Source organism: Sapajus apella, unplaced genomic scaffold (genome assembly GCF_009761245.1).
Source record: "Sapajus apella isolate SASKATOON/1434 unplaced genomic scaffold, GSC_monkey_1.0 scaffold122, whole genome shotgun sequence".
Taxonomy (NCBI): Eukaryota; Metazoa; Chordata; class Mammalia; order Primates; family Cebidae; genus Sapajus; species Sapajus apella.
Window position 1 is genome coordinate 127,236 of NW_022437062.1, and position 22,172 is coordinate 149,407.

The 22,172-nt window shown below is 42.4% G+C and overlaps 1 protein-coding gene and 2 non-coding genes across 6 annotated transcripts in view; 2 read left to right on the forward strand and 1 right to left on the reverse strand.

Annotated features, from left to right (window-relative positions):
• KNL1 (kinetochore scaffold 1) overlaps positions 1–21,321 on the reverse strand; it is a 73,494-nt gene extending 52,173 nt beyond the window's left edge. For 3 of the 4 annotated variants that reach the window (XR_004263729.1, XM_032261127.1, XM_032261128.1), the window contains exons 1-7: positions 20,860–20,996; positions 13,153–13,204; positions 10,840–10,879; positions 9,550–9,609; positions 6,506–6,567; positions 3,913–3,965; positions 2,423–2,453 (exon numbers count right to left, since the gene is read on the reverse strand). Coding sequence is in view for 3 of the 4 variants with exons in the window: in XM_032261127.1 (XP_032117018.1) it covers positions 2,423–2,453; positions 3,913–3,965; positions 6,506–6,567; positions 9,550–9,609; positions 10,840–10,879; positions 13,153–13,187 (281 nt within the window). In the remaining variant the exon portion in view is untranslated. Of the gene's footprint in view, positions 1–2,422; positions 2,454–3,912; positions 3,966–6,505; positions 6,568–9,549; positions 9,610–10,839; positions 10,880–13,152; positions 13,205–20,859 lie in introns of all 4 variants that reach the window. The other variant, XM_032261126.1, reaches the window with a different exon arrangement.
• On the forward strand, positions 8,639–8,741 carry LOC116538832. The gene has a single exon (XR_004263800.1). It is a non-coding gene; the product is annotated as a small nucleolar RNA U13 (small nucleolar RNA).
• A 17-nt stretch (positions 21,322–21,338) lies between the features above and the next one.
• Positions 21,339–21,420, forward strand: TRNAS-GCU. Its single transcript has one exon. It is a non-coding gene; the product is annotated as a tRNA-Ser (tRNA).
• The last annotated feature ends 752 nt before the right edge of the window (positions 21,421–22,172 follow it).

Consider the following 22,172-nt stretch of genomic DNA (forward strand, 5'->3'; position numbering starts at 1 on the left):
AAAACCCTGTCTCAAAAAAAAAAAAAAAAAAAAAAAGAAGAGGGAAAGAGGGAAAAATGTTTGCTTTTCAACGTATACACTTCTGTATCTTTTTATTTTAAAATGTCTTTTTCTTTTAAGCTCTGTTGGACTTAATTCTGTACCTTTTTAAACCATGACTACTATTTTTCCATTTCTTCATTTCAACAATTTTTATTTAAAGAATGTAACAGGCAATACTTTCATACAGTTTTAAATTAATAAACCACAAAACCAACATGTAATCTATAGCAAGGTTCTCTTCTCTGTAGGCAATAAATCTTACTGGTTTCTTCCAGAGATACTATGCATAATGCAGAAGTCACTACATATACATGCATTGCATATATGTATGCACACACATATACATCTACACACACATGCTTTTCTTCTTCCCTGTTTTATACAAATGGGGAATACACGATGTACTTTATTTTGCATCTTGCTTTTTTTTTTTTTTTTTAGATGGAGTCTCACTCTGTCATCCAGGCTGCAGTGCAGTGGACTGATCTTGGCTTATTGCAACCTGTACCTACCAGGTTCAAGAAATTCTTCTGCCTCAGCCTCCCAAGTAGCTGGAAATGCAGGCGCCTTCCACCACGCCTGGCTAATTTTTGTATTTTTAGTAAAGACGGGGTTTCAACATGTTGGCCAGGCTGGTCTTGAACTCCAGACCTCATGATCTGCCCGCCTCGGCCTCCAAGTGCTGGGATTACAGATGTGAGCCACTGCGCCCGGCCCGCATCTTGCTTTTTATATTAAGTAATATGGCTTACAGATTTCTCTATTTAGCATAAATTTTTTTTTTCCGGCTGCAGAGTAGTCAATTATATGCAAATATGTACAATTTAGTTATCCAGTCCCTTACTGGACTTTCAGGACCTTTCACAATGTTTACTATTACAAAAAACACTGTAGTGAATAACCTTATCTAGTCATCATTTCAAACATTTAAAAGTATATTGGTGAAATAATTTCCAGACAAAAAAATGAATTCAAAGGACATGTGCATTTAAAATTTTGAATGATACTACCAGGTTGCTGTCTACAAATTTTACTCCCACTAGCAAAGAGTGACTTTTTACCTATTTCCTTAACTGATTAGATAAAAGTATCTTTTTTTTTTTTTTTTTGAGACAGAGTCTCACTCTGCCGCCCAGGTGTAGTGCAGTGACATGATCTCAGTTTATCATAACCTCCACCTCCTGCGTTTAAGCGATTCTCGTGCCTCAGCCTCCCAAGTAGCTAGGATTATAGGCACAGTGCCACCATACTTAGCTAATTTTTTTTTTTTTTTTTGAGATGGAGTCTCGCTCTGTCACCCAGGCTGGAATGCAGTGGTGTGATCTCGACTCACGTCCACCTCTGGGGTTCAAGAAATTCTCCTGCCTCAGCCTCATGAGTAGTTGGGACTACAGGTACCCGCCACCCCAACCTGCTAATTTTTGCATTTTTAGTAGAGACGGGGTTTCGCCATGTTGGCCAGGATGGTCTCATTCTCCTGACCTCATGATCCACCTGCCATGGCCTCCCAAAGTGCGGGGATTATAGGTGTGAGCCACTGCGCCTGGCCAATTTTTTGTATTTTTAAAGTAGAGACAGGGTTTCACCATTTGGTCAGGCTGGTCTCGAACTCCTGACCTCAGCTGATCCAGCCGCCTTGGCCTCCCAAACTGCTTGGATTATAGGCATGAGTCACCATGCCTGGCCAAAAATATCTCAATATAGTTAAATTTATACTTATGATAAATAAAAAACCCCTTTTCATTTGTTAAAGAGCTACTGGTATTGGCTTTTCTATGTAATAATATTATAATAAGAAAAATGAATTTAATCAAAAAACTAAAGACTTGCTTTCTATTGTTTTAAATTAGTTAATAAATATAAGGATTTATGTATTATATGGTTTCATCACTATTAAAACTATAAACTAGGCTGGGTGCAGTGGCTCATGCCTATAATTCCAACACTTTAGGAGGCCGAGGCGGGCGAATCACGAGGTCAAGAGTTTGAAACCAGCCGGGCCGAATGGTGAAACCCCATCTCTACTAAAAATAGGAAAAATTAGCTGGGTGTAGTGGCAGGTGCCTGTAATACCAGCTACTCCAGAGGCTAAGGCAGGAGAAGCACATGAACTTGGGAGGCGGAGGTTACAGTGAGCTGAGACATGCCACTACACTCCAGCCGGGGCAACAGAGTTGAGAATTTGTCTGGGAAAAAACAAACAAACAAACAAAAAACCTATAAACTGTACAATGGCCATATTAATCAGATATAGCAGTATACTAAATTCCACAAAGCACTTGTTTTCTGAATTAATTCTACGTATTCCATAAAAGAAACACAAAAACAAGTAACAAAAATATTAACATAGCTCTTTAAACATAATTTGAATATTACTTACTGTGTCAAGAGACTTTCTCCTGCTTCTGTTTCTAAAAATAAAATAAAAATTAAATTTGTCCAAGGACACACTGATAAAGCATTAGAAAAATTACTTAAGGACATTAACAACAATGTTTTAAAAAATTATTAACTGGCAGGCACGGTGGCTCACACCTGTAATCCTAGTACTTTGGGTGACTTGAGGCCATGAGTTGGAGACCAGCTTGGCCAACATGGTGAAACCTTGCCTCTATTAAAAATACAAAAATCAGCCGGGCATGGTGGTTCATGCCTGTAATCCCAGCTACCAGGGAAGCTGAGGCAGGAGAATCAATTGAACCCAGGAGGCAGAGGTTGCAGTGAGCCAAGATCTTGCCATTGCACTCCAGCCTGGGGGACAAGAGAGAAACTCTGTCTCAAAAAAAACAAAAGGCCTGGGTGCAGTGGCTCACACCTGTAATCCCAAACACACTTCAGGAGGCCGAGGCAGGCACTTAACGAGGCTAAGAGATCGAGACCACCCTGGCCAACACGATGAAACCCCTTCTCTTCTAAAACTACAAAAATTAGCTGGGCGTGGTGGCACATGCCTGTAGTCCCAGCTACTCGGGAGGCTGAGGCAGGAGAATTGCTTGAACCCGAGAGGTGGAGGTTGCAGTGAGCTGAGATCAAGCCACTGCACTCCAGTCTGGTGACAGAGAAAGACTCTGTCTCAAAAAAAAAAAAAAAAAAAAAATTATTAACTATCCACTCTACTCTATACCCCCAAGACTCAAGGTATACTTTTTTGTTTTTGAGACAGGGTCTCGCCTTGTTGCCCAGGCTGTAGTGCAGTGGTGTAATCACTGCAGTCTCAATCTCGTAGGATCAAGTGATCTTCTCACCTCAGCCTCCGCAAGTAGTTGAGACCACAGGTGTGTACCACCACACCTGGCTAATTTTTTATTTTTTGTAGAGACGGGGTTTCACCATGTTGTCCAGGTTGGTCTTGAACTCCTAGGCTCAAGTGATCCTCCCACCTCAACCTCCCAAAGTGTTGGGATCACAGGTGTGAGCCACTATGCGTGGCCCATCATATACTTTTTAAGCAATAAGATAGACAATAAGTTATATCAGTTGTCTGGTTAGATAGCCACAGCAAAATTTTAAAGAAAGCAGATTTAGCGGCCGGGCGCGGTGGCTCAAGCCTGTAATCCCAGCACTTTGGGAGGCCGAGGCGGGTGGATCACGAGGTCAAGAGATCGAGACCATCCTGGTCAACATGGTGAAACCCCGTCTCTACTAAAAATACAAAAAATCAGCTGGGCATGGTGGCGTGTGCCTGTAATCCCAGCTACTCAGGAGGCTGAGGCAGGAGAATTGCCTGAACCCAGGAGGCGGAGGTTGCGGTGAGCCGAGATCGTGCCATTGCACTCCAGCCTGGGTAACAAGAGCGAAACTCCGTCTCAAAAAAAAAAAAAAAAAAAAAAAAGAAAGCAGATTTAGCAGGAATTACAGTAACACACTTACCTGCCATTTCTGACTTTCTCACTATTTCCATATGAGACTCTGTCTGGAATACCCTAGAAAAGAAAATAAAGATTATTGAAAATCTGCAATTTGTAATCTTTTTTTGAGACAAAGTCTTGCTCTGTCAGTCGGGATGGAGTGCAGCAGCATGATTTTGGCTCACTGCAACCTCCGCCTCCTGGGTTCAAGCAATTTTCCTGCTTCAGCCTCCCAAGTAGCTGGGATTACAGGTGCACGCAACCATGTCCGGCTAAGTTTTATATTTTTTCTAGTAAGATGGGGTTTCACCATGTTGGCCAGGCTGGTCTCGAACTCCTAATCTTGTGATCTGCCCGTCTCAGCCTCCCAAAATGCTGGAATTACAGGCTTGAGCCATTGACTCAACACAGACTATAAATTAACACTTATTTATAGGTAAAGATAACACTTTGATTTTAGCTGCCTCTTTGCTATTACCATATACTCTTAATAATTCAAATGCCAAAATTAGTTTACTACAATAAAATCTATCATAGTTTTGTTTTTGTTTTTAAACAGGGTCTCACTTTGTTGCCCAGGCTAGATTGCAATGGTGCAATCACAGCTCACTGTAGCCTCAATCTCCCAGGCTAAAGCGATCATCCCACCTCCATCTCCCAAGAAGACTCACCAACATACCTGGCTAATTTTTTTGATTTTTAGTAGAGACAAGGCTGTTATAATTTACTTACTTATTTATTTACTTTTTTGAGACAGAGTCTTGCTGTCTCACCAGGTGCCAGGCTGGAGTACAGTGGGAGGACCTTGGCTCACTGCAACTTCCACCTCCCGAGTTCAAGCAATTCTTCTGCCTCAGCCTCCCAAGTAGCTGGGACTACAGGCGCACCACGCCCAGCTAATTTTTGTATTTTTAGTAGAGACAGGGTTTCACCATGTTGGCCAGGATGGTCTTGATCTCTTGACCTCGTGATCCGCCTGCCTTGGCCTTCCAAAGTGCTGGGATTACAGGCGTGAGCCACCAACCCTGGCCTTATTTTTAAATTTTTTTTTTTTTTGAGACGGAGTCTCACTCTGTCACCCAGGCTGGAGTGCAATGGAGCAATCTTGGCTCACTGCAACCTCTGCCACCCAGGCTCAAGCAATTCTCTTGCCTCAACCTCCTGAGTAGCTGGGATTACAGGCACGTGTCACCGTGCCCAGCCAATTTTTCTATTTTTAGTAGAGATGGGGTTTCAACATCTTGGCCAGCCTGGTCTTGAACGCCTGACCTCGTGATCCACCTGCCTCAGCCTCCCAAAGTGATGGCATTACAGGCGTAAGCCACTGCGCCCGGCCCTATTTTTTAATTTTTAACTAAGATTCTGAGCCATTTGTTACTGCAGAGGTTATAGTTTTTAAATGAGCTCTTAGTAATTATTTTTTCTTTCAATAACCTAAAATATTAATTTAATTCAACAAGTATTTATTAAACACTCACTATATACCTGCTACTATACTAGAATCTGGGATACAAACACATGATCCTTCACTCAAGGGGCTTCCACTATAAGTACAGAGGTGGAACAGTGATTATAAACATTATTTCACTGGCTTTTGTTATTAACAGGTAAGGTACCATAGCATGGACTCCACAGGAAAGGATCCCTTTTCACTGGGATGAGTAAGAATAAGCTTTGTCGAGCATTTGACACCTGCCTTGAATCTGACCAGTTAATTCTAATTCTGCTAATATGAAGTATCACTCACTACATAGAGGCTATTCTTTTTCCTTTTTTGCGACAGGTCTCACTCTTGCCCAGGTTGGAGTGTAATGACACTAGTATGGCTCACTGCAGCCCGGAATTCCTGAGCTGAAGCAATCCTCTGGCCTCAGCCTCCCAAATATCTGGGACTACAGGCGCAAGCCATCATGCCTGGCTAATTTTTATTTTTTTGGCAGAGATGGGATCTTGCTAAGTTGCTCAGGCTGGCCTCAAACCATTGGCCTCAAGCAATCCTCTGGCTTTGACCTCCCAAAGTGCTGGGATAATAGACATGAGCCACCACACCTGGCCCCTAGTACAATGCTAAACAATAGTTGAGCCGGGCATGGTGGCTCAAGCCTGTAATCCCAGCACTTTGGGAGGCTGAGGCGGGTGGATCACGAGGTCAAGAGATCGAGACCATCCTGGTCAGCATGGTGAAACCCCGTCTCTACTAAAAATACAAAAAAAATTAGCTGGGCATGGTGGTGCGTGCCTGTAATCCCAGCTACTCAGGAGGCTGAGGCAGGAGAATTGCCTGAACCCAGGAGGCGGAGGTTGTGGTGAGCCGAGATCGCGCCATTGCACTCCAGCCTGGGTAACAAGAGCGAAACTCCGTCTCAAACAAAACAAAACAAAACAAAACAAAACAAACAAAAAAAAAAACAATAGTTGAATATCATTGTTTTGTTCCTGACTTTAGAGGGAATTTTTTCATTGTTTCTCTCTTAAACATAATACTGAATAACCTTTTAAGTAACAACTAATGTTTAATCAAAACAGTGAATCGAGTCAGTACCAATACATTTGGTTTGATACATAGAATACTAGCAGTACCTGTAATATTTTAGTTATTTCTGCTTTCAACTTACTTTATAGTATCTGCAAAGCTGACTCGACGTGAATTTTTCTTATTTCTCAAAGCATTGGATTCCTAAGGGCAGAGAATATATGCTGTAAGTCTTAGAAATATCACAGTGAATTACATCTCAGAGTATTATAGACAGAGATCAACTCCTTTTTTTTTTTTTTTTTTTGCCTTGAGACAGAGTTTTGTTTTGTCACCCAGGCTGGAGTGCAATAACTCAATCTCAGCTCAATGAAACCTCTGCTTCCCCGGTTCAAGCAACTCTCATGTCTCAACTTCCCAAGTAGCTGGGATTACAGGAGTATGCCACCATACCCAGCTAATTTTTTGTATTTTTAGTAGAGACAGGGTTTCACCATGTAGGCCAGGCTGGTCTCGAACTGACCTCAAGTGATCCTCCCACCTTCACCTCCCAAAGTGAGAAACTGCCCCTGGCCAGAGATCAAGTCTTATTCTGAATTACTGCTTCACATGTTGTACTATGTGTCAGAATTTCCTTCTTTTTTTCAAGGCTGAATAATATTTCACTTTAAGTATATATTATCACATTTTGTTTATCCATTCATCCATCAATGGGCACTTGAGTTGCTTCCACCTTCTGGCTACTGTGATTAATGCTGCTACGAACATGGGTGTACAAATAAATATCTCTTTGAAACTCTCCTTTCAACTCTTTTAGATATATTCTCCTTTCAATTCTTTTCAAATCCAGAAGTGGAATTGTTGGATCATATGGTACTTCTATTTCCAATTTTTTGAGAATTGCCGTACTGTTTTCAATAGCAGCTGTACCATTTTGTATCCTCACCAACAAAGCACAAGGCTTCCAATTTCTCTGCATCCTCATCAACACTTGTTATTGTCTGTCTTTTTTTTCTTTTTGAGAGGGAGTCTCACTCTGTCACCCAGGCTAGAGTGCACTGGTGTGATGTCGGGTCACTACAACCTCCACTTCCTGGGTTCAAGCAATTCTCCTGCCTCACCCTCCTAAGTAGGTAGTATTACAGGTGTGCAACACTGTGCCTGGCTAATTTTTGTATTTTTAGTAGAGACAGGGTTTCACCATCTTGGTCAGACTGGTCTCGATCTCCTGACCTCATGATCCGCCTGCCTAGGCATCCCCAAATGCTAGAATTACAGGTGTGAGCCATCTGTTTTTTATGTTAGCTATCCTAATGGGTAGTAGTGAGGTGGTATCTCATTGTGGTTTTGATTTGTATTTCCCTAATGGCCAATGATGTTGAGCATCTTTTCATTGGAATATACTATTTTTACTTTCCTTCCCCACCTTCCTTAACAAGAGCAAACATTTCTACTCACATAAATACGACACACAAACACCAAAAGACATTAAGGATGAACTTGCTGTTTTGTTTTTTTTTTCTTTTTTTTTTTTTTTTCACCGTTGCCCAGGCTGGATGGAGTGCACTGGCGTGGTCTTGGCTTACTGCAACTTTCGCCTCCCAGATACAAGTGATTCTCTACCTCATCCTCCCGATTAACTGGGATTACAGGCACCTGCCACAACTCCCACCTAATTTTTTTTGTGTTTTTAGTAGAGATGGGATTTCACCATGTTGGCCAGGCTGGTCTTGAACTCCTGACCTTGTGATCCACCTGCCTCGGCCTCCCAAAGTGCTCGGATTACAGGCGTGAGCCACTAAGCCCGGCCCAAGCTTGCTGTTAAGTAAAAACATAAAATAATAATAATAAATCAAAAGACAGAAACAAACAAAATCCACAGAGAACTGTACTAATTCTGAATACCTGACCATAAGTCTTATTGTAATAATGAATCGGGAATGGTCCCTCCCCACCCGGCCATTCCTCCCTTCCTTTCTTTCCTCTCTTTCTCTCCCTGTTTCCTTTTTCTTGCTGATTTTATGCAAACGGCTAGCATTCTCATTGCTCTTTTTTTCAGGTTTAATCCTTATTTTAATAAAGTTTTCAAGCAAAAAAAAAAAAAAAAAATCGGGAATGGTATCACCTCTGCATCAAAGCAGTGTACCTGGTTAAGGCCCCAGAAGACACTACAGGTAGTAGCCTTAAGCTTAACATGACGATTATAATACTGACATGGGAAAAACACTGGGACTAACAGAGAATAATATATTTCTTACTAAAAAAAAGAAAACTGATCTTCTCATAGTTCATAGTGTGATTATAGGGTTTTCACATACATGTGTGAGATGTGCTTTCCTCAAATTTTGTTACAATGCTGTCATATTATACATGTGACATGAAAAAAGAAAGGCTCGACACAGTGGCTCATGCCTGTAATACCCATACTTCGGGAGGCCTAGGAAGGCTCATTTGAGCCCAGAAGTTCAAAACCAGCCTGGTCAACATAGCAGGACCCTGTCTGTACTAAAAAAAATAAAACTGTTTTAAAGGGTTGGGCACAGTGGCTGACGCCTGTAATCCCAACACTTTGGAAGACCAAGGTGGGTGGATTGCTTGAGCCCAGGAGTTCAAGATGAGCATGGACAACACGGCAAAACCCCGTCTCCACAAAAAATACAAAAATTAGTCAAGCATGGTGGCACATTCCTGTAGTTCCAGCCACTCAGGAGGTTGAGGTGGGAGGATCTCTTGAGAACAGGAGGAGGAGGTTTCAGTAAGCCATGATCACACCATTGCACTACAGTCTGGGCAACAGAGTGAGACCCCGTCTCTAAATAAATAAATAAATAAATAGCCAGGTATGGTAGCATTCGCCGTAGTCCCAGCCACTCAGGAGGCTGATGCGGGGAAGATTGGTTGAGCCCAGGAATTCAGGGCTGCAGGGAGTTATGATTGTGCCATTGCACTCCAACCTGGGTAACAGAGGGAGATACCATTTCTAGGAAAAAAAAAAAAAGAAAAAAGAAAAATAATGAATACCAGTATATTCAAGTGTTTGGATTTTAACCTAAAAGCCATGGGATGCTTACACATTCAACTTGTAATCATTTATGATATTGCCTCTTCATATAGCTAATAAAGTTCCTGACTTACAAGTCATCACTGAAAATAGTCATCTATCAAATATTTGCACTACAGACTTACCTGAACTGCTTCATTCCCACCTCTGAGGTCCTGAAGAGGACTTCTTGGGGGTTTCAAAATCTAGGTAAACAATTAGAATTATTCAAAAAAAATCTGGCATATGCATTAAGAATCAGTTTATTTCAAGTTATAGATAGAAAGCCAAAATTTTCATAAAAACCTCTGAAACTCCTCAAATTCATTCTTCTCAATGTTATGCTGTGTGGCAGATTTAAGTAATAGACATCTATTCCCTTCTACCTGGCCATCCGCCCCTATTATTTTACCCATTCTCATCCCATGTGGTCTGAGTGAACTCCACACCAACTCTAGGGTAAAACACATAGCCCTATCTAGAACAATCTGATATTCTCTTGTCAATGATGATTGGTTCAGGAATGAGGACTTGACCCACATCAAGATAATCAAGCTAACATGATTCAGTTCCAAGTCGTTTCTGTATGCGGAAAGATAACTCACCATTTTTCACATAGGACTTGAGCCTGGAAGTAAGAGAGCTAAACGTACCACAGTAATCACGGGAAAAGAATCTATCTGCTGAAGATTACCCAGAGAAAGCACTAAGAGTAGAAAAAGACAAAGGAAATCCTAGTACTGTTGTCATTGTTGGAACTGCTGGCCAGTAAGTTGTGCCTAAAGCCATCCCTTCTTTGGATTTTTTAGTCTCATAACCCAATACATCTTGTGCTTAAAGCAGTTTGGGCAGGGCACAGTGGCTCACACCTGTAATCCCAGCACTTTGGGAGGCTGAGGTGGGAGGATCACTTGAGGCCAGGAGTTTGAGAACAGCCTGGGCAACAGTGCGAAACCCCGTATCTTCTAAAAATACAAAAATTAGCCATGTGTGGTGGTGCATGCTTGTAATTCCAACTACTTGGGTGGCTGAAACACAAGAATCGCTTGAACCCAGGAGGTGGAGGTTATAGTGTGCCGAGACTGTGCCACTGCACTCCAGTATGGGCAACAGAGTGAAACTGTCTCAAAAAACAAAAGCAGTTTGGGTTGGATTTTTGTCTGTTACAACAGCTTTGTACAAGTTAAACATATATTTTAAACAGCTTTATTGGAAGTATAACATATACTATAAAATTCATTAAATTACTAAAAAAATTCATAAAGTATGAATTTTAGTATGTTTACAGAATTGTATAACCATGTTAAATATTTAAGTCTTTATCCAGAGAGCAACAGGAAGCCACTGAGGGTAGGATGGTGAAGCCACAGTCAAAACTACCATGATATATAGTTATTAAATAAAAACTGATAATTATTAATTCAAGTAAGTCTTACTGAAGAATGCTGTCTTCTAACAGGTCTCTCTATATTGTCACTGAAAAAGGAAAAAACAACTTAAACATACATTGATAAAAAACTGAATTCCCAAAGCCATCATCACAGCACCCCTTACATGCTTTCAAACTGGTCACCACTTTCACTGAGAGAGAGATTCCCATTCAGGCAAGCAAAATTTATATTACAAAACTTTAAAATCAGTTAGTAATTCAGTGTTTTAAAATGCATATTATGTACTACAAGACTATCACCTGAATAATAATCAGTACAACATAATTTACCATATGTATAGAGGTATAATAATAAGATAAATAGGCTGTAGTTTTGGTTTTACTACTATATGATTTTTAGACCAGGTTTTGAAAATTCAAATGCCTATGAGGCTAACAAACAGGTAATTTTTTAGAAGTAAGAAAAATAGGTAGTGTGAGATTATAATGACCTAAAGAATTCCTGTCTCACCTAAAGGTCAGTCATTGCTCTGCTGTGGTTAGTTGCTGCCAAACAATAATAGGAGTCCAATGATGCCACACTTGATTTTTCAAGAGAAGCTGAAAACCCAACTGTTGTACAAAATTTTAAGATTTTGAAATTTTGGCAACTAATCCAAATTAAAAAACGTGTGTAGGCCAAATCCAGCCACGGTTGCCAACAACTATAGTTCCAGCTATTCAGGAGGCTGTGGCAGGAGAATCACTTGGGCCCAGGAGTCCAAATCTAGCTTGGGCAAGACACAGTCTCTTAAAAAACAATGGCCTGGCCGGGCGCGGTGGCTCAAGCCTGTAATCCCAGCACTTTGGGAGGCTGAGGCGGGTGGATCACGAGGTCAAGAGATCGAGACCATCCTGGTCAACATGGTGAAACCCCGTCTCTACTAAAAATACAAAAAATTAGCTGGGCATGGTGGTGCGTGCCTGTAATCCCAGCTACTCAGGAGGCTGAGGCAGAATTGCCTGAACCCAGGAGGCAGAGGTTGCGGTGAGCCCAGGTCGCGCCATTACACTCCAGCCTGGGTAACAAGAGTGAAACTCCGTCTCAAAAATAAAAAAAAGATGGTAACAAAAAAACAACGACCAAAAAATGCTATGTGTAAGCCAACAACTTATGACTGCAAACTGCAAACAAGCCATCAGATTGTAATGGCAATTTTAGACAAATCATTTTATCTTCCTGGTCTTCAATTTTCTCATCCTTACATGAAGAGATGGGAGGTAGTATCTAAAGTCCCTCTCAGATTTGACTCTAGATGAGATGATGATGATGATTTTTGAGACAGACTCTTGAGGTAGGAGTCAGAACTTGACTTCAAGGTGGGGCTAGGACACAGGACCAAATTGAAGACTAGCTAAACAGGTCCGGGGCAGAAGCGCCTCCCCACAAGACACGCCCACCAGTGTGTCTTGTCAGTTTACCACTGCTACAGCAAAAACCTGCCCAGCAGTCACCTGCCCTTTCCATGGCAATGACCTGACAACCTGGAAGTTACCACCCTCATTGTAAAAATTTCTGCATAAAACACCCCTTAATTTGCATATCGTTAAAAGTGGGTATAAATGAGTGCAGAACTGCCTCTGAGCACTACGTATAGGGTAGCCCTGCTCCGCAAGGAGCTTTACCTGTGCTGCTGCTTTATACTAACACTTCAATAAAAGTACTGTATAGCACCACTTGCTGGCCCATTAATTCTTTCCTGGGTAAAGCCAAACACCCTCCCTGGCTGCTAAAGCCAAAAGCGCTCCATTTATAAAATTTTATTTTTTGGGGGGAGTGGGGGTTTAAAAAAATTTTTTTTGTTTTTTGTAGAGATGGGGTAGAGGTTGCCCATCTTACTATGTTGCCCAGGCAGGTCTCAAATTACTGGGCTTAAGATATCCTCCCACCTAAACCTCTCAAAGTGCTGGGATTACAGGTGTAATCCACCGTGCTCAGAGTAGATGAGTCTATATAAAGATACGGCAATGGCAAGGGGAGCTATGAGTCTGTAACATCTACTTCTTATTATTTTTTTTTTTTTGAGAGGGAGTCTCTATTGCCAGAATGGAGTGCAGTGGCACGATCTTGGCTTACTGCAACCTCCATCTCTCGGGTTCAAGGGATGCTCCTGCCTCAGTCTCCCTTGTGCCACCACATGCAGCTAATTTTTGTATTTTTAGTAGAGATGGGATTTCACCATGCTGAAAAGGATGGACATCTACTTCTTTTTCTTGCAACACAATGGAAAAAGATCTCAGAAGTTATGGACAGGTCTTACTAGTTAAAAAAAATATCTTTCTCTGATAGAACATTTTTAACTGCATTAAATGAACTTACTTTTCTTCACCAGCCTCTGAAGACACCCCATCCATTTTTGAAGAAAACTCTTCTGTAACAAATATACAATATAAGAAAAGGTGAGAAAAAAGGAAGAGCAACTACAATCTATGAAGAGATTAAGAGTACAGTTGATCATGGTGAAACCCCGTCTCTACTAAAAAAAATATAAAAATTAGCTGGTCGTGGTGGCGCACACCTGTAGTCCCAGCTACTTGGGAGGCCGAGGCAGGAGAATTGCTTGAACCCAGGAGGCGGAGGTTACCGTAAGCTGAGATCATGCCACTGCACTCCAGCCTGGCACCTGGCACCTGACGACAGAGCAAGACTCTGTCTCAAAAAAAAAAAAGAATACAGTGGTGACTTCAGGGTTACTTTCTGAGAGAAGACCAAAAACGGGAAGGAAAAAACTATACTTATGAGGATATAAAACATGATTCATTTTAAGGAGTTTAAATCACTATTATAATTAATATTGCTGGAAAATTCTCATACTCAAAATAAAATCAGTGATTAACTTTGATCAGGATGATAGGGACTTACTGGCTCAAATAAAAATTTGGCCTAGCTTCTAAGAGTTTGCATATTATCTAATAATCCACTCCCAAAAAGGACAGCAATTAGGTCAGTGGTCCCCAACCTTTCCTGAACCAGGGAGTGGTTTTGTGGAAGACTATTTTCCCACAGACCATGAGGGTGTGGTGGGGGATGGTTTCTGGATGAAACTGTTCCACTTCAGGTCATCAGGCATTAGACTCTCATAAGGAGCCCACAAAGTAGATCTCTTACGTGCGCAGTTCACAATAGGGTTTGTGCTCCTGTGAGACTCTAATGCGACTGCTATCCAACAGAGGCCGGAGCTCAGGCACTAATGCTCGCCTGCTGCTGACCTACTGCTGTGCCACCCAGTCAGTGGACCTATACTGTTCTGTGGCCCGGGGGGCTGGAGACATCTGAATTAGATATCTAAATACAGTGCATTTGCATCATATGTATATTTATCCGAGGAAAAGTCAACTTTAAGTACTCAGCAAAAAAAAAAAAAAAAATTATTATTATTTTTTGAGACGGAGTCTCCTCTGTCACCCAGGCTGTAGTGCAATGGCACGATCTTGGCTCACTGCAGCCTCCACCTCCTGGGTTCAAGCAATTCTCCCGCCTCAGCCTCCCGAGTAGCAGGGATTACAGACGCACACCACCATGCCTAGCTAGTTTTTGTATTTTCAGTGGAGAAGAGGTTTCACCTTGTGGTCCAGGCTGGTCTGGAACTCCTAACCTCAGGTGATCCATCCACCTTAGCCTCCCAAAGTGCTGAGATTACAGGGTTGAGCCACCGCACCCGGCCAAAAAATTTGAGACATGAAAATAACATCTTTTTTTTTCTTTTTTTTGATGGGGTTTCACCATGTTGGTCTTGAACTCCCGACCTCAGGTGATCCGCCCTCCTTGGCCTCCAAAGTGCTTGGATTACAGGTGTGAGCCACCATGCCTGGCCAAAAATAACATCTTATTAGTGCAGCTGATAATGCTTTAAAAAATTTCACAGGGCCGGGTGTGGTGGCTCAAGCCTGTAATCCCAGCAATTTGGGAGGCCGAGGCGGGTGGATCACGAGGTCAAGAGATCAAGACCATCCTGGTCAACATGGTGAAACCCCGTCTCTACTAAAAATACAAAAAATTAGCTGGACATGGTGGTGCGTGCCTGTAGTCCCAGCTACTCAGGAGGCTGAGGCAGGAGAATCGCCTGAACCCAGGAGGCGGAGGTTGCAGTGAGCCGAGATCGCGTCATTGCACTCCAGCCTGAGTAACAAGAGTGAAACTCCGTCTCAAAAAAAAAAAAAAAAAAAAAAAAAATTCACTCAGTGAGTATTTGCGTATTTGCCCTGGAAAGAATATGAACTAAGAGGCATAATGTGAAGTTTCCTCAACTGGTCTCAGTTCCTGCCTCCCTATAACTATATTTGATTTTCACTTTATGTATTAACTTTAGAACCTCATCCTTGGGTAAGAAAAAAATCCACCTGCAGATTTCAAAAAAGAATAGCTAGATATGACTCAACCATATTAGCATTTCCCGTCACAACACTAAATTAATACAATATAAACAGGATCAATGTTCTTGGTTTTAGCAATAAGTAAACAGGTAACTGGAAGATGTTTTAGATGCTTTGGTCACACATTAACAAAAGCCAAATTAGGGAACAGCACTTCACGTGAATCTGAAATTCCAACTGAAATAAAAGCCTGCTTATTTTTTAGTATCTCTGAATTCAATCAGCTACTAAGGTAAGTAAGATGATCTTCTAGGATCTAATCTCTGATCCTCTCCTCTTGTTCTTGACCATTTTCTCAGTATGCTTTTCCACTCTTCTGGTTTTACTTACCTCCTATTCACAAACAACAGTTTTAATTTTAGCTTCCATGTACCAGGTACATGTACCTTATACATGTACCATGTATAAGGAGCTGATTATGTAAGGCTGGCTAAGTTGCTGTTTTTAAATTAGCAGCTTCGGCCAGGCGTGGTGGCTTACACCAGCAATCCCAGCACTTTGGGAGGCCAAGGCAGGGAGATCACGAGGTCAAAAGATGGAGACCATCCTGGCCAACACGGTGAAACCCTATCTGTACTAAAAAAATCTATAAAAATTAGCTGGGCATGGTGGTTTGGGCCGTAGTCCCAGCTACTTGGGAGACTGAGGCAAGAGAATCACTTGAACCTGGGAAGTGGAGGTTACAGTGAGCCGAGATCAAGCCACCACACTCTAGCCTGACAACAGAGCTGAGACTTCATCTCAAAAAAAAAAAAAAAAAATTAGCAGCTCCTTGCACCCTAATTTCCTCCTTCCCCAAAGCAACCACTTTTACTTTTAGCTGATTATTTTTGCATTTACCTTGTTAACATAACTTATTTGTATTGCTAGTTTTCAATTTTTATAGTTTAATATAATTTATTTATTTTTGAGACAGGGTCTCACTCTGTCGCTGAGGCTGGAGTGCAGGGGCATCATCTCAGCTTACTGTAACCTCTGCCTCTCTGACTCAAACGATTCTTGTGCCTCAGCCCCCCTAGTAGCTGGGACCACAGTCATGCACCAGTATGCCTGGGTAATTTCTGTAGAGATGGGGTTTTGCTATGATGCCCAGGCTGGTCTCGAACTCCTGGACTCAAGGGATCCATCTGCCTCTGCCTCCCAAAGTGCTGGTGCTGGGATTATAAGCATGAGCCACTAAGCCAGCTATTTTTCTACTTTTAGCTATTAAAATGTTTGTCTTCCCACCATGGGAGATAAAAATTTAACTCCCTTTCCTGCAACCACCTCAGAGACACACATACAAACACACACCAAGGAAAGATTACATGCCATTCTTAAAAATATAAAAATCCCAAATAAATAATAGCAAAAAGAATCCAGCAATTTGTAAAAAAGGATAATATAGCACAGTCAAGTGGTTTTATTTCAGAAATGCAAAATTGGTTGGGCAGATGTGAGGCAGTGTTCCTGCAGTGCCAGTTACTTGGGAGGCTGAGGCAGGAGGATCTCTGGAACCCAGGAGTTCCAGGCTGTGTGCACTATGATGGCAACTGTGAACAGTTACTGTCCTCCAGCCGTGGCAACATAGTGAGACCCCATCTCTTTAAAAAAAGAAAAAAGGCTGGGCATGGTGGCTCACACCTGTAATCCCAGGACTTTGGGAGGCTGAGGCAGGCAGATCACCTCAGGTCAGGAGTTAGAGACCAGCCTGTCCAACATGGAGAAACGCCCATCTCTACTAAAAATACAAAATTAGCCAGGCATGGTGGCCCATGCCTGTAATCCCAGCTACTAGGGAGGCTGAGACAGGAAAATCGCTTGAACCTGGGAGGTAGAGGTTGTGGTGAGCGAGATTGAGCCAGGCTGGGCAACAAGAGTGAAACTGTCTCAAAAAACAAACAAAAAAAATCCAAAAAGGAATGCACAATTGGTTTAATATCAGAAAATCAACCTTGCAATTTACCACATTAACAGATTAAAAGATAAAAATGAGGCCGGGCGCGGTGGCTCACACCTGTAATTCCAGCACTTTGGGAGGCTGAGGCGGGCGATTGCCTGAGGTTGGAGGTTTGAGACCAGCCTGATCAACATGGAGAAACCCCATCTCTACTAAAAATATAAAATTAGCCATGCGTGGTGGTGCATGCCTGTAATCCCAGCTACTCCGGAGGCTGAGGCAAGAGAATCACTTGAATCCAGGAGGCAAAGGTTGCAGTGAGCCAAGACTGCACCATTGCACTCCAGCCTGGGCAACAAGAGCAAAACACCTTCCCCCCAAAAAAAAGATAAAAATGATGCGATCATCTCAACAGATGAAGAAAAAAGTTTAGGGCTGGGTGTGGTGGCTTACACCTGTAATCCTTGCACTTTGGGCAGCTGAGGCAGACTGATCACTTGAGCTCAGGAGTTCAGGAGGGACCTGGACAACATGGCAAAACCCCATCTCTACAAAAAATACAAAAATTAGCCAGACATGGTGGCTCCCACATGTAGTCCCAGCTACCCCAGAGGCTGAGGTGGGAGGATTGCTTGAGCCTGGAAGGCAGAGGTTGCAGCCAGCAGAGATCACACCACTGCACTCCAGCCTGGGCAACAGAGAGAGACTCGGGGGGAAGGTAGAGGGGATGCTTAATCAATTTTAACATCCTTTCCTGTTTTTAAAAAAATACTTGTTTTTTAAAGCTATAGCTGGTTTTTTTTTTTTTTTTTTTTTTTGAGATGGAGTCTTACTCTTGTTGTCCAGGCTGGAGTGCAGTGGTGTGATCTCAGCTCACTGCAATCCCTGCCTCCCAGGATAAGGCAATTCTCCTGCCTCAGCCTCTCAAGTAGCTGAGATTACAGGCACCCACCACTACGCCCGGCTAATTTTTGCATTTCAGTAGAGACAGAGTTTCACCATGTTGGTCAGGCTGTTCTCAAACTCCTGACCTCAGGTGATCTGCCCACCTCAGCCTACCAAAGTGCTGGGATTACAGGTGTGAGCCACCACACCTGGCCAAAGTTACACTTTCAACACAAATAGGAGACTCTAGACTCACAGATTAAGCTTGATTTATAAAACACTGTTATGGCCAAACTCTTGGTTATTGACACATTAAGTTACTGGTTCCAGGGACCAGGTGCAGTGGCTCACGCCTGTAATCTCAGCACTTTGGGAGGCTGAGGCCGGTGGATCACTTGAGGCCAGGAGTTCAAGATCAGCCTGGGCAACATGGTGAAACCTCTGTCTCTACTAAAAATACAAAAAATTTTGCTGGGTGTAGTAGCGTGCTCCTGTAATCACAGCTACTCGGGTGGCTGAGACAGAATACCTTGAACCCAGGGGGCGGAGGTTGCAGTGAGCTGAGATGGCACCACTGCACTTCAGCCTGGACAACAGAGAGAGTGAGACTCCATTTCAAAAAAAAAAAAAAAAAAAGTTACTGGTTCCAAAGTGTGTACCTGGCACCCAAGGGTGCTGCAGCATACTCACAGTGGTGTCCTGGGATATTTAAAAATTTTGAGAGATGCATGGCAATTCTGAACATCTGTCAGGTACTGTATAAACTACTACCTCAAAATAGTACCATGTGCATTACATTAGTTTTAATAACATCACTGTAAAGATAAATTTTTCACAGTTGCTGTGATAAAAAACAAGTACTTTTATTAAAGTGGTACAGGAAATGAGGGTGGCAGGGTATAAACTGATTCCAAAGTTTGGGAAGTTGTGCAGTGTCCAACAGGCACATATATCCAAATGAGTGTGATTATTTAAGAATGAAATTTTCAAAATCATCTTTTCCTTCAATTTATGTATTTTTTTAAACGGCTACTAAGTTTGTGACATAGGTACTTAATGTTTGGACCCAACAACCACTGTACTCAATAAATAGAACTGTTAAGTATTTTTTTTTTTATCTAAGGGTGCCATGCATCAAGAAAGTTTGAGAACCACTAATCTAAATAATCTGTAGAACTTCAAACAAGCAGAGAATATGCGACAAAGACCATGTAGGCTGTAAAGCCTGAAATATTTACTCTGGCTCTTTCCCCACTCCTGCATTTATAAAACCAATATCTAGAGTTACTATTTTCCAGGACTATAGGAGGATAAGAGTGAAATGATAGACTATAGATCTGTGCTGTCTAATACAGTAGTTACATTTAAATTAATTAAAATAAAATAAAATAAAATAAACCAGGCATTGTGGCTCATGCTTGTAATCCCAGCACTTTGGGAGGCAGTGACGAGTGAGTCACCTGAGGTCGGGAGTTCGAGACCAACCTCACCAACATGGTGAAACCCTGTCTCTATTAAAAAATAATAATAAAATTTTAAATTCAGTTCTCCAGTCACAAAAATCACATTTCAGGTGCTCCATAGTCCCATGTGGCTAACGGATACCATGTTGGAGTGCAGATATAGCATTACCATTTTCACAGGAAGTCCTACTGGACAGCACTGCTTTACTGTCAATATCTAGAGTTAGTATTTTTTACAGTCTATTGTTTAACATCGAACACATCCATAATTCTACCATTCCAAACATTTTAATTTAATTTACATGTATTTATCATCTTGTAAACATTTCCAGCCATTCAAAGTCAGAATTATACTGCATTGAACCCAACCGTTAATTGCCAAAATTTTATCATATATTAACTCCTATCTCTGTAAATCATCTCTCCAAGGTCCACCTCAAACACGGTCTTCTCCAAGAATCTGTCTCCAAAAGCATCAAATAAGATTTCCCATTTCTGTGCTCCCACACTACTTCAGAATGTCCTATAATCTTCTACGTTCTGTCTTGTATTATAGTTATTTGTGTATACTAGTTATTTTCCTTTCTGGACTGTAAACCCCTCTAGGTTTGGGACCCTGTATCATTTGTCCCCAGCCCTATCACAAGATAACGAACCCATAAGTCAACCTAAGTGGAAACTTCAATCTTAATATCCACACTGGAAGTAAGAGTCTCCTTGGTCTTCATCCACATCCTTCATCTATTAATGCCTATTAAACCTATCTGTAAAATTCCAATTGGCAATATTTTTCTCCCCTTAAACTTGAGTAAACACCACCAAGAATAGGGGCTTAAATCCTGAGGAATAATGAACAGAGGAGGATTTTTAAAAAACTGATGTGCGGCGTACTAATATTTACTTTGTTAATACTATTATATCTGCAGGAAATGAAAACTCTGTTACGTGCTGCCGGCACTCTGAGCAGACACCTTAAACCACAAAAGGCAGAGAATTTTTAAATCACTCATGGGTGTCATTTAGAGCCAAGAAAAGCTTAAGTGAGAAATACAAACAGCCGAGAGGTCCCTAGGGAAGAGCGGTAGGGGTGCAAGAAGAGTTCGCGAGCCCTAACAGAAGACAGCAAGCAGGGCGGAGCCGAAGGGGAGCCGAGAGAGCGACGGACTCGCAGCCTGAACCGGGTGGCCGGAGGGGCCCAGGTGCGGTCGGAGAAGTGTTAGGGAAAAGGAAGGCGGCACGACGTGCAGGCCGAAAAGAGGAAAAAGCCCAGGGCTCGGCCGGGGACAGAGGGGTCTACTCACCCGGCGCTCACAGAGGCCGCCAGGCTGAGGGAGCGTCCCCCACCTCCCACCGCCGAACTTCGGGAGGTCCAGACAAAACCCGAAGCCTTCCCTAGAGCCCAGAACTAAAGGGTCACTCTCCTTACCTGCGGCGGCTCACCCGCCCGACAAATTTTGTGCAGACTTGTCTGGGGGTCTACACGCTTCTCAGAGCGGAAAGTCACCGCCGCCTCTCGCCTTCACTCCACAACGCCCAGCTTGCCTCAGTGAAGTATTCAAATCTAACCGCCTAGGTGTTGCGCACGCGCAAAGCAGCTCGACGCTTCGGCTCCGCCCCTTAGGCGCCGGACGAACCACTTTTCTAAGACTGCTTAAATCAAACTAGGTTCCAAGCCTCCGTGCCAATTTCATTTGCTTCAGGTTTATCTCATTTTCGACCGAATTTCCCTTGCCCCTCCCCAGTGCAGGCCTTCCTCACAATCATGGGAGCCGCCATCTTCTTTCGATTGCTTGCTATGGAAGTTTTTGAACCTCGGCTTCCGTACAAAATGGCGGCTTCCATAACATTGCGTCACATCCCCTTGATATTACTCCCTATAGCAATCAGGAAACAGTAGGCTTCTGGGACGAGGTGGCCGAGTGGTTAAGGCGATGGACTGCTAATCCATTGTGCTCTGCACGCGTGGGTTCGAATCCCATCCTCGTCGATATGCTTTATCTGTTTTTTTCTGCTTATAATCAATGTAAATTTGCTGAGTGGAAAAAGTTGAATACTCCACTCATTATTTATTACTCAATTAATCTGGCATTATCAATCTCAAGTCTGAAATGCTTGAAATACAGTATTTGGAACACTCTGACATCACAAATAAAAGGAGGGAAAGAGACATTCGGGGAATCAGAAAATATACTGGATTTAATTCCTTTTTATATGAAGTTAACAACAGTGCATAGACTTCCACAATTATTACCATCCCATATGTTTCAATGCTGCTCTGTTCCAACTTTAACCTAGCTCCTCACTGAGGAGTTTCAATTATTGTGGACTGTTACTCGGGGGTGTTTAATACCTGTCCTGATTACGAAATACCAGGTTTCACTTCAAAAGCTACCGTGAGACACCTTACCCAGTATTTTTATTTTTATTTTATTTATTTTTTTATTTTTTTTGAGACAGAGTTTCGCTCTTTGTTACCCAGGCTGGAGTGCAATGGCGCGATCTCGGCTCACCGCAACCTCCGCCTCCTGGGTTCAGGCAATTCTCCTGCCTCAGCCTCCTGAGTAGCTGGGATTACAGGCACGCACCACCATGCCCAGCTAATTTTTTGTATTTTTAGTAGAGACGGGGTTTCACCATGTTGACCAGGATGGTCTCGATCTCTTGACCTCGTGATCCACCCGCCTCGGCCTCCCAAAGTGCTGGGATTACAGGCGTGAGCCACCGCGCCCGGCCTCCAGT